This window comes from Neovison vison, chromosome 4 (assembly GCF_020171115.1).
Source record: "Neovison vison isolate M4711 chromosome 4, ASM_NN_V1, whole genome shotgun sequence".
NCBI classification, from domain to species: Eukaryota; Metazoa; Chordata; class Mammalia; order Carnivora; family Mustelidae; genus Neogale; species Neogale vison.
This window is the reverse complement of record NC_058094.1, coordinates 169621308-169638149: the sequence shown is the minus strand read 5'-3', so window position 1 is coordinate 169638149 and position 16842 is coordinate 169621308. Positions and strand designations below refer to the sequence as shown.

General features: G+C 40.0%; 1 protein-coding gene across 2 annotated transcripts; it reads right to left on the bottom strand.

The window, feature by feature from the left end:
* Positions 1-10685: 10685 nt before the first annotated feature.
* Positions 10686-13038, bottom strand: ARL4A (ADP ribosylation factor like GTPase 4A). Of its 2 annotated transcripts, XM_044246122.1 has the most exons (3): positions 12852-13038; positions 12142-12269; positions 10686-11700 (listed from the first exon to the last, which is right to left on the bottom strand). In XM_044246122.1, exon 3 carries the CDS (start codon positions 11612-11614, stop codon positions 11012-11014), a length of 603 nt encoding a protein of 200 aa, XP_044102057.1. In that variant the 5' UTR covers positions 11615-11700; positions 12142-12269; positions 12852-13038; the 3' UTR covers positions 10686-11011. The 2 variants fall into 2 exon arrangements, with proteins under 2 accessions (XP_044102057.1, XP_044102058.1); XM_044246123.1 differs by lacking the exon at positions 12142-12269.
* Between the last annotated feature and the right edge of the window lie 3804 nt (positions 13039-16842).

Genomic DNA, 16842 nt, shown 5'->3' with positions numbered 1-16842 from the left:
TTACAGTTGATAATATTGTGGCCAGAGAAGTTAAGCAATCTGTCCAAAGGTAGACAGCTGAGAAATAGTAAAACCCACATCTAGACGAGTTAGTTTGGTTCCAGAACCTAAGCTCTTACAAGGCATCACCACCACCGTTTTGGTCTAACTTTTTCTATTCTGTCAGGTCTGGAATTCTAGTATTTCAAATCCAGGGGATTAAATCAGTCACTCCAGGATCTGCGGGCCTCCATTTATTGCTCAACATATGTAAGCTAGACTTCAGTGATCTCAAGAATTTAAGGTATATTAGAGATGGAACTTAAACTTTAACCCAGTAAGTATAAATGGTAGATACTAGGGCATAGATTAATGAGTAGAACATTAATAGCCATTTTATTTTAAGACAAATGACAAAAGCTCTGCTTCCTTACACCCCCCTAATCTATGTCCAGGCTTGTGAGCACATACGGAGCCCAGTATACAGTGAAACAGGTGAATTAAGCATTTGATGTGCCGAAAACCATCCCATAGTAAGAATATCATAGTACCTAGGGAACATCAAGTTAAAGAAAGAATCTGGAGTCCAGGAAGCAAATTTCTCTGATCCTTTAAAAAAATACATATTTAGATTAGATAATCAAAATTGCAAAGCACTAAATTTAATGTCTTATATCCTTAAAATTCTCAGGCATGTGTGTATCTACATGAGTATCGTGTGTGTGTGTGTGTGTGTGTGTGTGTGTGTGTGAGAGAGAGAGAGAGATAACATTAAATCTGTTTATGTATAAATAGAAAGGATTCCTATCCTAAAATACTATTAACAATCATTCTGGCCAATGTTAAACCTCTCAGGAAACAAATCTCCAAACATCTCTGAAAAAAAGCTCCAGGCAAGCAACTCTGGTACCTGTGAGCATCAACAGTAATGAAGATATTAACTTTTTCTTATAATTTCAGTTTTAGCCAAGTTTTGTCTGCAGCAGCAACAGAAGATGAATGTTGCTACAGCAAATACAGTCTGAGGCAGAATCCAAGTTGGTAACAAAACAAGGGCTCTCCCTCCTGAAGTTCAGGAGGCCGATGCCCAACCTGTCGCTCCATCTGGACAGAACAAGCTCCTTAGCCCCCTCGAACCTCTTGCTCTCCGATAAAATGCCACGAGCAAAACTACTTACTTAAGAGAAAGGACTGCATGGCTTTTTTTAGGTTCCAGATCTAGACATAAAAGAAACAGGATCTGAGGAAAAAGAATCTAACCTCGATTTGTTGCATGGCCTTCAGGGCCCAAGAGAGCAAGATAAAAGCAAGACCCAAGCTAGTAACTCGAGTTCAGGACAGGATGATAACAGTGGAAATGGAGATAAAAGGCAATTTCAGGGACATTTTAAGGGAAGAGATGACAAAATAATAATTTTAACCATCATCCTAAAATAGGAATCAGATGCCATCAAACCCTTGAATATTTCCCTATTGCTACTGGAGTCAATTTTACTGTTTTTACTTCTTTCAGACCAACCTTCCACTCAGACAAACTGGAAAAGCTAGGTAATTTGTGTTTTTAAATCTATCTGAAGGGATCTGAGGGCTGCAGAGACAGTAAGGATTTTAGGGAAAGAGCCAGAAGAAAAAGGAAGCCCAGAGAGATGGACTGTTGCTAGCTGCCAGCAACAGAAGTCAATTCTTTCTGGAGGATGACGGTCTACAGAGCCTCAAATATCACTGAAGTTTTATTTATGATGTATGGCGGTCAGGAAAAAACCAGAAATGTAGTTGGGCAAAATTTAATTAAAAAACCCAGATCACCAGATGCTGGTGTTATCTGACATGCATGAATTGAGGAAAACTCTACAAATCCCAACCAAAAGAGATACAAAGAAAATTACCCCTAGACACATAGTCAAATTGCAAAATTTGAACACCAAGAAAAACCTTATAAGTGGCCAGAGAATAAAAGACATACTACTCTCATATAAGCAAAACAATTATGTTAACAACTGACCTCCCAACAACAAGAAGACAACAGAATGACATGCTTTTTAAATTTTTATTTTTAAAAGATTTTTTTATTTTTAAGTAATCTCTGCACCCAGTGTGGGTCTCAAACTTACAACCCCAAGATCAAGAGTCACATGTTCCGCCAGCTAAGCCAGCCAGGCACCCTTAGAATGACATATTTGCTTTAAAGTGCTAAAAACAATAAGAACCAACTTAAAATTCTATACACAGTAAAAATATCCTTTAAAAATAAAAGCAAAATATGTATGATCAGAAACCAAACTTGGAAGGATTTGTTGTCAGTGGATCACATTAGAGAAAATAATAAAAGAAGTTCTTCAGGCAGAAGGAAAATGATCCCAGATGATACCTCAAGAGATTCAAGAAAAAGCAGAGAGCAGAAAGAATAAGAATGCAATAAATAGCTATGCTTAGAAGCTCTTCATTTTCTATGAAATACATGACAGTAATAGCCTCTCTATTACAAAGGAAGTAAATGCAGTTAAAAGCCCTTTATGTTTTTATATTGTCCACAAAGTAGAAGTGGCAAAAGTGCTAATTTATATTCGACCTCACTAAATCAAGGATGTATGTTTTAATTATGGCTTCAAAAAAAGACTTACAGAAAAATCTGCAATTAGAAAAAGAATAAAATACTCAAATCAAAAGGGAGGGAGGGAAAAAGACATTAAAAAGAAACAGAAATGGTCAAACAAATGGAAAAATACGATGGTAAATTTCAACACAAATACTAATTTGTATTTAATATACAAAGATTAAATAAAAGCCAACTATTCGCACTAAAAACACAGTTGTCAAACCTGATAAAAATGTCTTACCCTGCTTGTCCAACTTCATATGCTGCCATTCTCTCCTTTTCTCAGTAATTCTGACCATACTAGTTTCTCTCAGTTATCAACTCCATTTAGTGATTGCCCTTTGGGTCTAATGTTCTCTCTGCCTGAAATGCTTTCCTTCTAGTCTTCCCATAGCATTTGGGACAGGCCAGAAAAACCTTCTCAAAGGACTGTGTCAAATGAAAGTCTTTCCTACTGTTGTCCCTTCCTCAGCTCTTTGTTTCCTTCATAGCACTTTCCACATTTTATCTTTGTTTTTTTATTACAATTTGTCTGTCTCCCACATCAGCCCTAAGCTTCATTCACTTGCTCCTTGTGCAGATAGGCGAGCGATTAGAAGGTGCCCCTGCTGCCCAGGGTTTTAAGAGCTAGAAATACAACAATGGTTACGTTCCCAACCCTGCTGGAGCTTACTTTCTATGCAGGAGACCGAAATCATACCATCTCAGCTTTGCTTACTGCTGTCTTCCAAACACCTGGCGGCAGGAGGCAGTCATTCAAATGCTTCTTGAGTGAATGTCTGATGTATGTGCCCGGTATCATTCCAGATGACTTACAAGCCTTTCAGAATATAACCCTATAAGAGAGGTAGGATCACCATTTTAAGGTGAGAAGGCTGCCACTCAGTAAAATTAAGTAATGTTCCTTCAGTCACATAGCTAATGTATGTCACAAGTATGATTAGAACTCTCTCTGTAAAATTTGAAACAAACACCAGTTTTCAGCCTGGGGAGTTGCTGACAGACTGACCGAGCAACGGGAACGAACCATCTTTGTCTAGTGAACTGAGAGACTGAAAGTGTTTATTAATCAAATGTGTCAGGGGTTTGGTTATTTAAGTGTTGTATACTACAATACACCTGTGATTCTTCCTGATCATACCTGTTAGTCTCAAAACAATTGGCTGCGAAATGATCATTGAAATCTGTGATATGCAAAGTTCCCATAAGGATTACAGAAAACCAACACCGTAGGCACGAGTTAATACTTTACCTCTAAGTCTCTAACTGGTCTCTATCTTTTCCGAGATGAGGAAGACTACTTTTAAATTTCTAGGATTCCTTCTATCTCTCAGCATAAAGTATATATATGGTCCATGAAGGAGAAGTGTTTACTCCATATATTACCTTTCCCCTGGGCTCTTTCAGATTACCCTGAGCAGTCAGATCTGAGACATCCCTAAGTCACACGAAGTTCTGAGTTTGATTATTTTGACATCAATGTCAAGTCAATAGAAAATCCCACAATACAGACAAAAAAAAAAAAAAAAGAGGGAGGATCTAAGACACCTAGGTCATTGCTCACCTGGCCAGCTCTATTTATGATCTCTTTATTCCTGCCACTAAATGTACCATCCCTCTGTCATCCCCAACAAAGCAATTATCTGGCTGTTGGAGGAGTGTTAAAAAGCTAGTAAATAAATTACTGGCTCCATCCCCTATTGATTCACAATGCCAGAGGTAGAGTCTAGGGAGTTTTAAAAGCTCCTTAAGCCATTCTGAAGTATAGCCAGTTTCATAAAATGTTGTTCTAGGAAACAAAAATTTTTATTTTTGTTACTGACCTATTCAGGGTATCCCAGATAGATAGATGATGGATTAAGGGACAAAAGTTTTCTCATTTTAATATTTAAAAAAAAAAATTAACTGGCCCACTAGATACCCATGGCTTCCAAACATGTGCTGTTGGGTTATTCCATTTTTGCATTAAAATGGCAACAAATGACTATTCATATTCATGTTGGCATCATACAGAGCAGGGATAGAAAGGCAAGAGTCCTTTTTCAACCACAGACTGTTCTATGGCAGATGTCTTCCAATGCAAAAAACTTTTAAAAACTTTAATTGGGGAAGTCTAAACATTGAGTGGATATTTGATTGTTTGAGAAGAAGTATTTTCTTTTACATGTGATGATATTGAGATCGTTTTTAAGAAGAGTGCTTATTAGGGCAACTGGTTGGCTCAGTCGGTTAAGTGTCCAACTCTTGATTTCGGCTCAGGTGATGAACTCAGGGTTGTGAGAGGAAGCCCCATCTCAGGTTCCACGCTGGGTGTGGACCCTGCTTAAGATTCTTTCCCTGCCTCTCCTCCTGCAGCTTGCCCCACCATGGGGAAAAAAAAAAAAAAAAAAAAAAGCTTATCTTTCAGAGACACACACCAAAACGTATATAAATAAATGCAGTTTTTAGGACTTCAAAATATTACAGGGGATGGGGGAGAAGAAAGGTGGCAGAGAAGGCAGTAGGTGGGAATGCAGAGTAAAGGGGATTGGCCAAGAGCTGGTAATTACTGAAACCAGATGAGCGTATTTGGGTGTTCATGATGCTATTCTACTTTCACATAAGTTTGAGATTTGTCAAAATAAAAGGTTAAGATTTTTATTTAAAACTAGAGCATCACTGAAATGAATCAACCTTAGCATCTCTCTTCAACCACCCATTTTTAGAATGCTACACTGCTACACATCTCAGATTTAGCATACAGTGAAGAAGCAAAGCTCCCTTCTCTTGTATATACATCCCATGTATAAAATAAATATATAAGATATGACACATAAAAGATAGTGTTTCTGATGGCTTGATTAAAGTTCATTCAACTAGGTTTTCCTGGATGCTCCTATAAATCAAACATCATATTTTTCTATATTTTTTTTAAAAGATTTTATTTATTTATTTGACAGAGATCACAAGTAGGCAGAGAGGCAGGCAGGAGGTGGGGAGGGGGAAGCAGACTCCCTGCTGAGCAGAGAGCCCGATGTGGGGCTCGATCCCAGGACCCTGGGATCACGACCTGAACCAAAGGCAGAGGCTTAACCCACTGAGCCACCCAGGCGCCCCTCAAACATCGTATTTTTGAAAAAAGCATTTTTAAAAAGGCCTGAATCTTATGATATTGGAATTATTTATCTTAATTCAATTTTTTTAGCGTAAGGGATTGATTTTCTGTTAATCAATGGTTACCTTTAATGAAAATCAGAATCACCTGATAGGCCCAATCCCAAACTTTTATACTCATAGCTCTAGTACAGAGCCTGAGAATCTGCCTTTCTAGCAAGTTTCTTGGTAATGCTAATACTTCTGGTTCAGGGACCACATTTTGAGAATCACGGTGTTATCCTATACCAGTTTCAGTCACTTAGAGGAGCACACACGTGCGCAAATGCACACACACACACACACACACGGCTGTACTACCTGTTAGTCGTCAAACAGGAAGGGAAGGGGTGGGGACAATGATTCAGATAATAACTTCTATTTTGGCACTGTTTTAATTTCTTCCTTATTACAGACTCAGAGAAGAGAGGGCCAAAGAAAGTATGGGTTTATTTTGGCTAATAACCCAGGATTTTCTACTCAACTCCTTTTTAATCTCACATCTAATGTGGGTAATCTCAGCTTCAGCAAAACATGAGCAGAACACATAAAACCCTGACCCCAAACCGAAAGTAACTGGAAAACAACACAACACACATATCCGTCCCTCCAACACAAATCACCACCATCTACCAAATGTGCCCACAAATACTGGCAAGTTTCCACTGAAGAGTCAGCGTACAGACCCCAACTCATTATTGCATAAAATCTGCAAACTGGTAACAATCTTGAGGTATTCTGAACCACAATGTACACAGTTCCAGATTTTTTAATTTCTGCAGTGAAGTGTTCTATTTGTGTCTATACCAAAAAATAATCATGTTTTTAAATTGTGTATCTTAAAAGGGAAGGTGAGACAATATTGTGCTAAAACAGACTGTGCTTTAGAAATTTAAGGAAATGACCCAGACTTCAAGAGAATTTGGTACATTTCATCCTTCCCAAGTTCCACCAAGCTCCCGTTTTGTGCCATGCTGCAGGAAAGCTTACACAACAAAGTCCGAGCTTTTTGTGTCACAAATATTCCCCTCCAAAGTAAGTTTTCTTTAAATATATATTAAATATATAAATATATATTAAATATAAATATATATTAAATATAAATATATATTAAATATATGTCAAAAAATATTCTGGACATTAATAACAAAGATCCATTAAGTGTTTACTATGTGGCGGGTATTCCCTAAATATCATACATTGTTTCATTTAAGACTTTTAGTAAATTAAACACATAGTAGGCATAGGCTTCAGTTTACCAATGAAGAAACTAAGGCTGAGGGAAAAGAAATCGTCCCAAGTGAAAGTAGTACATGGTGGAGCTAAGGTTCAAATTTAAATTTTTCTGGCTATTACCAACTGCCTCTCAACACCTATGGATCCATACTTGTTAATGGTAATAGCTACCATTTATTGAGTTCTTATGATATACTTGATGAGGCACTAAATAGTTCACATTACTTCACTCCATATCCTCAATATTCTACGTGACAGGCTTCATCTTCCCAGGAGGGCATTCACATTTTTATTTTATTTTGTTTTATTTATTTATTTGACAGACAGAGATCACAAGTAGACAGAGAGGCAGGCAGAGAGAGGGGGGAAGCAGGCTCCCTGGTGAGTAGAGAGCCCGATGTGGGGCTCAATCCCAAGACCCTGAGATCATGACCTGAGCCAAAGGCAGAGGCTTTAACCCACTGAGCCACCCAGGGGCCCCAGGGCATTCACATTTTGAGAAGTTTCAAACAACAAGCCAAAAGGTCACAGGTATATAGCTGGAGAGCCAGAATTTGAACACTAATCTGACTCCAAAGCTCCAGCTGTTTTTAGCCAATACATGTATTCTCCTAAACTAGCCTCCCTTGTAGGCATTCATAGGTTTCTAATTCACATACACAGATTTAACACATACTTCAGCTGTGGTTTGTTGGGAATATCGTGTTTATCATATATTTTAATATTAACTTTACAATTATTAGTTTACCATGCTGTATGTTCATACTAAATTTTTTTTAAAGATTTGAGAGAATGTACCCGCACACTTGAGCAGGGGGGGCAGGGAGGCAGGGAGAGGGGAGGAGGACAGAATCTCAAGCAGACTCCCCGCTAAGCACAGAGCCCAACAGGGAACTTGATCTCACAACCCTGAGATCATGATCTGAGCCAAAACCAAGAATCAAAAGCCCAGCCAACTGAGCCACTCAGGCACCCTGTTCATATAAACTTTCAACACCCCAATCTTCCACAAAATTTGCAACTAAATATGATCTCTAAATTAGGATGCTCTCACTCTACTCTTGGCTGATGCTTAGAAACTAAGTGTACACTTAGTATTATAAATTCTTAATTGTGGTAAAACATACAAAAAACTTACAATTTTTAACTACTTTTGAATATATAACTCAGTGGCATTAAGTATATTCACAACGTTATACAAGCATCACTACTATCCATTTAAGAATCTTCTACTAAATTTAAGCCTTAAATGTAAAATTTCAACTTCAAATGATATATTCAAAATTCCATGGTTTATTTAGTTAAATGTTGACTGTTACATCACCAAAAGCTGAAAAAAAATTTTTTGTGTCTTTTGTGACCACTGAAGAAACTACTGTGTTTATATTACGGATTACTGAAATTTTTGTATTAAGTAGGACCTTGAAACACTCTACCAAAGACCTCCTTCCAGGCCAGTATGAATAATTAATCGGACACTGTTTAAGTGTCAAATGCCTTGTACAAACATACATTCTAAGTCTGGGTCTTTCCTTCTGTTCAAAAACCATCATGCTTCTACAGGCTAGTTCTCTACATACACTTATTATTAGTTAACTTCGCTTTTCAGCTTCCAAGGATTTATTCGTTTTTCCATTATTAATAAACATATGCTGTCTACACAAACTTTTTTCCTAAGTGCTTATAATCCATTTAGGAGTAAGTCTAGACATCATAATTAACTTATCTTTGATAGTAATTTGACCAGTAATCTGGACCATGATTGAGTATTAAACCAAACAACCTCAAATTAAAGAAATATTTTAGAAATATACTTTAGAAACAGGTTACCTTAGCACTGTCGTAACTCTTCAGGGTGTATTTTGGGAAGACTCCTTAGTGGAGTGGAAATTATGACCAGTTTTGGAGTTGAAAATGTGTTTTATAAATCAAAGCTAGTATTATATTCATGCCATTTTTGTTTTTGTAGTTGTGCACTAAATATGAAAACAGGTAACATGAATTTGCTTATCAAATTCTTAGGCTACAAAATAAGGGTCAACACACTTGAAACTCCCAAGAGATGGTTAAAACAGCACGATTTTATACAGCAAGTATATAAGAAGTACAGGTGGGCTAAACATCTAAATCCATTCACTGATCTTTTTTCAGCAAGCTTTATTAATCCACAACAGATCTAGTGATACTGAGAATATATACCATAATTTCATTTAGTGAAAGGTTTAAAAAAAAAAAAGCTCTCGCAAAAATCGACCTTTGGTGCCTCTGTCACACTTGAGGAAAACCAAAACTTCTCTGGGACTATGTAACCATGTAACCCAGCTGTCACAGTTGTTTTTGCACACTTAAAAGCTTCGGCAAACGGAAATACATTAAAACTCAAAAGTCAAACACTGTTCTCCTAGTGCCTCCAGTAGTTTATTGGTAGTTATTATCCACATTTTTATAAATATAAACATTCTAAGTGACTGTCACTAGTGCAGGTACATTTAACAATGAAAGCTCCACAGGAAGCTACTTCATTTTGTGTGTAACAAGAAAAATCAAGGTTCCAAAAACTGTACCACTGAAAACGAGAGAGAACCCCCAAAACAGAAAACCCCAAGTCAAAATAAAACCCTGCTAGCAAAGTGCAGTTCTTTTGGTTATCTTCAGAACAAACAGCTGTTGGCTTTACACATAGAATTATGCTGAGTTGCTAACATAGGATCACTGGAAGTAAGTCCTTGCTTGTAGATAAGAATTAGGAAAGGGTTTTCCTCCTTTTAATTTAGAGGGCTTTTTGAATTCCAGTGTAAACAGCACCAGCGAATTTTCACAAAACATAGCTTTGCTACTTTCCCCTTCATTTTCTAGAATCGTAATTCTTATCTGCAGTACTGTATCATTTCTTCCTACCTTATAATCAGGACTGGACTGCCTACATAACACTTCTGAGATTGTAAACAAAAACTTAAAGCTCAGAGCACTTATAGGACATCTCTTACATTCTCACTCCACAGTGCATCAGGTGTTGTTTATAAAGCTTCTGCTCCTCTCAAAACACTACAAAAATATATGAAACCACATCTGTGTTCAGCCAGCAAGGATCAATAAAACAAGTATTTTACAGTTGGAATACGTTAGAGACCATGTATTGTAACTGCATCCTCTTGACTGAATTCATCAACTGCTTTCTTCATAAATCCATATATACCAAACATATGTGTTTAATCTACATGCCCTAATTTACTATATAAAAGAATTAAGTAAATTATTTTAGGTCCTTCAAGTGAAAGTGCTTCTGGTAATAAACTATTTCTAGAACAGCCCTAAATCCCCAAAAAAGGTGTTTTAAACCTGACCATGGAGAAGGATGCATAGCTACTTCTAAAAAGTAAAAAACTACACACCGAAACATGCATTGTCAGGAAAACGAATCCATGCACTTGAATATGCCCCAATACCTTATTTGTATTATTTTAAGTTAGACCAACTTAAACATTGTCTAGAATTAAGATATACCATTACATCATCTGATTCCAGAAAATGTCAAAATTCATTTGGCCAAAACTTAAAAAAGCAAACATTTCCTCCTTATCCCTTACTGGTTGGACCAATGTGATCAATATAACTGTGTATATATATTAATCTATCTTAACATTTCCATTCATTAGCATTTTATGTTAACATACAAAACCTTATATGCAATTTCCTGGTAAAGGCTTCCCCCAAAAGGTATAAGGACAAAACACTAGGCAGACACTCTTCAAAGTTTTATTTCACTAACTTCAGGTCAAATTTCCACAACTGTTTTCTGGTTTTCTGGTCAATTCGCTATCCATGCTTGGCTTCCTAGAATGGTAGTACCAAAAATTTGTGGGGGTAGGGACAAGAGACCATTTTAAGAAGCACTGCATTTACTCATCTTCCACAAGGCAAAGAGTTGGGCATCTGATTGTTCAACAAAACAAAGCTTTATCAGCATCCAAGAGGGCAGGCGGGCAAACCAGGCTGTAGACACTCTTCCATTTGTCAATATCAGACCAGAGAAAACCTACTCCACACAGATATAAAAAGAATCGCCACTCATCTCTTCTTTTTCTGTTGCCGCAACATTTTTCTTCTTTTAATTATCATATCATGTAGTTTCTCAAGTCCTTCCTTCAGTCCATCTCCTATGATCGCACAGGTGGGCTGCAAATGCCAGGGAGTTGATGAGCTCAGTTCACCCATTGCTAACAATTTCTCAATTTCTGACAGAGACAGTGAGTTCCTCAGGTCTTGTTTGTTAGCAACTATAAGTACAGGGACTCCCTGATTTTCTGATATCCTGGTTATTTTATGAAGTTCAGTTTTGGCTTCTTCCATTCTTTCAACATCAACAGAGTCCACAACAAACACAATGCCATCTGTGCATCTGGTATAGGACTTCCACAGTGGCCTTAATTTCTCCTGGCCACCTACATCCCAGAAGTGAAAAGTGACCGTTTTAGAATTTCCCAAGGTTACCTTAATTTTTTCAGTGTTAAATCCTTTGGTAGGTACAGTATTTACAAATTCATTGAACTGCAGCCTATACAATACAGTCGTCTTTCCAGCACAGTCCAAACCCAGAATAACAATGTGAAAGGACTGAAATGAAGGCAGGCTGGATAGGATAGAAGTCTGGTCTGACAGTCCATTCCCCATTTCCAGGTGCAAGTTAAGTGATCCAAATTGAAATGCTTTCTTCTCACTGCTTTAGTCTCTTCCTAGGGGATCCAGCTACCAGAGTGCTGAGGGTGAAAATGAACAAGTTATTTTGGTGAAACAACGTTACTACAACTGTTTTCCTCTCTTCCTGCTTAAATAAGCAAGACGGGGAACTTGAAAAATCCAACTTGCTTCAATAAACAAACCCAATGAGATATGAAACATACGCAAATCAAGGCAACCAACAGAGTAATCCCTGTGATTGCAATTCTTTAACATTGGCGAAAATTGCAGTAATACGTACTACTCTACTTCTCTGGGTTCCCAAATCTCCAAGCCCTCATTCCGAAGACAACCTAGTCATTAGTATCTGGTCCAACTCGCAATAACCACAGAAATGCCTCTTTGGGCGCAAACCCCCTAACATAAACCTATCTCAGGGATCTAATTCCACGTGCTTAACAGCATACCCAAGGTCACTATTATCCTCCCCGGCTTCCCCCAAAATAGCACAATGCTCTCACCTCCGGAAGTGGAGTCTGGGTCCAAATGAGAAAGCATTTGGTGGGCCTTTTTTTACGCGGGGTCCTGGGGGAGAAGCACCCCACCTCCGCTCCGCTTAGCTCTCCGCGCAGCTCTGGCAATTGCTGGACTAGAAACCGTAAATTCAGAATCTGGCCACGCCCACTCCTCCCGGCCCACCCATGAGCCCAAATCCCATTGGTCACCCGCGCCAGCGCGTCCAATTCACACCCGCCCCAGCGCCCTAATTGGCGAGAGTTAACTGCCGCTCCCAGTGCGGCCGAGCTGGGTTCTCTCTCGGTCCGCAGGCACCACCTGTTGCCCTTAAGTTGGAAAACAAGACGCCCGCGGAGGGAGCCGAGCGGCCCCACCAGGTGAGGGAACGCGTAGGCCGCTCGATCAGGTCGCCGCCAGGCCGCTCACGACGCCGGCCCCGGCGCACCTGCAGCGCGGCCCGCGGACGCCGCACCGCGGCTCCCACATCCGGGGCCCGCGGTCACCGCCGGCGCGTTAACCCTTTGTCCGCTGGCCGGAGGGTGCTGGCCGTGGCCACGCCGGCTTCCTGGCGTGAATGATTCAATGTGGGACCCCTGCAGGGGCAGGCCCACTGTCTCCGCGCCACTATCCCCTCACGTTGCCCCCCTCGCACCCGGACGGCTCCTCTCCTCCGGCAGGGCGTGGCCACACCAGCTGCCTGCCCCGCGCGGCTCACCTGACTCACAGTCCTCCGTCGTCCGGACCCCTTGTTGCTCACAGCCGCTGGGGAGCACGGTGGTACCTGCCGGAAGGCACCCGTGAGGCCAGGTTGGTGGCCGGAGACGAGACGCGGCTTCTGGAGACGCCGGGGGGACGCCGCGCGCCAGGAAGCCTAACGGTGCTCTGCCGACAGCTCCCGGCGCCAGCCGCGGCCCCGCCCCCTTTCGGCGCTCGCAGGGCGCTGGCCAGAGGGGGGCGCGCGGGAGCCAGGTCTCCTAGCAACGTCAAAACAGGGTCACGTTCGAACCGGCCTAAGGGGGACGGGCAACCCGCGAGGTCGGGCGGGGCTTCCGGCTTCGGCCTCGGGAGCTGTAGCGGTCTCAGAGGCTTTCTCTAGCCCGGGGCGAGTGACACGAGGGCCCTGTCGGGTTCCACCCTCCCTGCCTGCCTCAGGGCGCCGCGCGGTGTCCCTCTGGGCGGTGGCCGGTGACGTAGGGTCAGATTTCAGAGGACACCAGACGGGTGGGCCCCTTATATAACGGGGTGACGTGGGCGTGCCTCAGTAGCGGCCCTAAGCGCCTGGGCCAGACTAGTGCCTGAAATTCAGCTTCCTTTTGTAAAGCAAGTAAATCCCCTCTCTCCCACAGGATCCCAGCAACAGCCCCGTGAGGTAAAAATATCCCCGTTCTATAAATGAGGAAATAAACTGAAAGATGAGCTGTTTCTGCTGACCCAGGAAAGTAAGTGGTGGCCCTGGAACTAGTCTACTAGTCACTGAATGCTTAATGCTTCCATTCAATAATTCTGACCCTAAATGTCACGTGTGCTTGACCCATAAATTTGCAAATACTTATTGAACATTTAACAGTCAATGGGCACAATTCTATGTGCTTGGGGAAAGAATGGTGAGCAAATCGACATTGTCTTTGCTCTTGTACAATACTGGTCTCATGGGAGAAAAAGAAAGTAACCAAATTGCCACGTGATAAATAAATTTTATTAAAACTGATGAGTGATAATTGGTACTTAAAACATAGGAGGAGGGATACTGGGGAAGTGTCAATCAACAAACATCTTTTTATGGTGGACTTGAAGACTGGAACATGGAAGAATTTATATGGTGTATTTTAAAAACATTGCCCTTTTTATTTTATTTTTTGAGCAAGATTTTATTTATTTATTTATTTATTTTAAAAGATTTTATTTATTTATTTGAGGGAGAATGAGTGAGAGAGAGCATGAGAGAGGAGAAGGTCAGAGGGAGAAGCAGACTCCCCAAGGAGCCGGGAGCCCGATGCGGGACTCGATCCTGGAAGTCTGGGATCATGACCGGAGCCGAAGGCAGTCGCTCAACCAGCTGAGCCACCCAGGCGCCCCAAGATTTTATTTATTTTAGAAAGAGCATGATGGAGGGCCAAGGGAGAGGAAAAAAGAGTCTCAAGCCAACTCTGTGGAGCTGGGAGCCAGAGGAAGGCCACCATCTCACCACCCTGAAATCAGGGCCCTGATCTGGAGACAAAATCAAGAGCCAGATGCTTAACCAACTGAGCCGTCCAGGCACCCCAAACATTGCACTTTTTAAATGCAGATTGATGGTTCCTCAGGAATTTTTAAATTTTTCTCAACATCATTATTGCTAGTGATATTTACTGCTAGTGGTATTTATTGACTAGCATATAACAGTACTTTAAATTCGTTTCTTTTAGAGTAACAGAAAATCTTAGGACTAAGCATGGCATATATTTTTAAGACAGCAACACCGACTTTGAAAATAAAGCGAGAAGTCTCAAATAGCATATTCTATCAAGTTATTGAATCTAGTACAAGTTAAAGCTTGCCATATTAGTTTTAACTGTAGAACCTTATTAGCCATTGCAATAATCAGCAAGAAAGTGTAAAGGGTATAATGCAATGACTAGTCTCCTTTTCTTAGAAATTTAACAGGTATTCTTTGTTAAGCTGAAAAAATTTGCAAATTATCATTAAATCTAGAATTAAAGAACAAAAGTTTGTAACGCCCTTCTGTTTACAACAGTTTACGATCAGGTAGACCTTTCACCTGAAAGGTGAATATTGCAAGGCTGCATATTTGCAGTTTTCCCTGGAGCTAAAAGGAGATAGGAAAATATTGAGAGCTTCTACCCTTGCAGAATCCCTTTCACTGAATTGCACTTAATGCTATAACTTAGGCTTAAAACTAGAACAGGGCTTGGCAAACTACAACCTGTAGTGTGTGTGTGGCCACGTCAGGAGATAAAAGTCGTTTTTACATGTTTAAAGGACTGCAAGAGAAAAGAGAAGAATATATAATAGACGCCATTTGTGTTTCTCCAAACCCAAAATATTTATTCTCCCGCTCTTTATAGAAAAATGATACTCTTGCTCTATAATAACAATCATACAAAAACTGCAATAAATGATATAAAAAGTGATGAAATTTCTGGAATACACTCTCTACTTGGTTTATACAATCTACCTATAGAAGGCAAGTTCAGATACTTTATTTAGATGCTATTCCAGAAAATGTTCCCTTTAAGCTATATAGTTCATTTAGGCTCTGAGGGACGCTGGGTTGCCTCAGAACTCATGGGAATTCTAACTTTTTTTGAGGGAAACACAGCGCCATCTGTTGGACTCTGTTAACAACTGTAACTATTGTCTGGATCTAACCACTTAAATGGAATGAATATATTGGGGTATTTCTTCTGGCCTGATGCACCATGACAAAATTATTTAGAGACTAGAGGCTCTGTGAACCTTGGCTTTAGTTATGGTTTTCCAAACTTTGCTAACGGTGCTTGTAAAAATACACATTTCTGATCTCTATCACAGACCTGCTGACTCTGAATCATTAGGGGAGGGGCTAGTGATCTGTATCCAACAAGAATCCCAGGTACTTAATGAGTAGACATTTTGAAGAAATACTGATCTTATGAAATTGGTAAGCTTTCTTTTTCTAAAATACTACAACTGAGTAATTTACCTTGTTTCTCCTTTTTGAATTCCAGGACCCAGATCAAAGCTGATGCCTGTAGCATTTTTCCTCTCTTCTATAATCTTATTTTCTATGTTATGCCTAAATTAAGCAGGCACACACTGTAGCTAATGTCCTTCATGACCTTTGCTGCCCTATTTTTACATACTGTTTTTTGTTCTAGGATACTTCTCTTTATTTGTTTCAGTAGGTATTTACTGGAATCTCCCAAGTTTGAAGGTCTGGGTAAACAGAAGGCATGGACTCTAGTGGAAGGAATTGGTTCAGTGGAGGCAACAGACACACAGCATATAATTGCTATGAATACAGTAGGACTTCTGGATGGTAAGATAAAAGTTATTATCAAGTTCGATGCTTGTACAAACTTTATCTGACAGGGTGGCTTAAGAGAAAAAGATGTAATTTTATTTTTTTAAAAGATTTTATTTATTTATTTGAGAGACTGAGAGAGCACAAGTGGGGAGGAGAGGGAGAAGCAGGCTTCTCGCTGAGCAGGAAGCCAGATGCCAGGCTTGATCCCAGGACATGGGGATCATGACCTGAGCCAAAAACAGACACTTAACTGACTGAGCCACCCAGGTGCCCAAAAGATGTAATTTTAAAGATGAATATTAAAAGAACTCAAGATGTAGGAGAATAGAGTTGCAGGTGGAAGTGACAGAATGCAGAGCTTGGAAGCATAAAGTTTATTATATGTTCAAACACATCCAAAAAGAGGAGATTATAATTCCCCATGGGGGAAAAAAAGATGTTATGTCTTAGGGGGACTTTAATACCCACTCTCAAAACAAATAGACCATCTAGGCAGAAAATCAATGAGATATCATTTGAACAACACTATAGACCAAATGGACCTAACAGACACATACAGAACATTCCATCCAACACCAGCAAAGTATATATTCTTCTGAAACCCACATGGAACATTTTCCAAGGTATATCATGTGTTAGACCATAAAACAAGTCTCAATAAATTCAGGAAGACTGAAAATACCTTGTATCTTTTCTAACC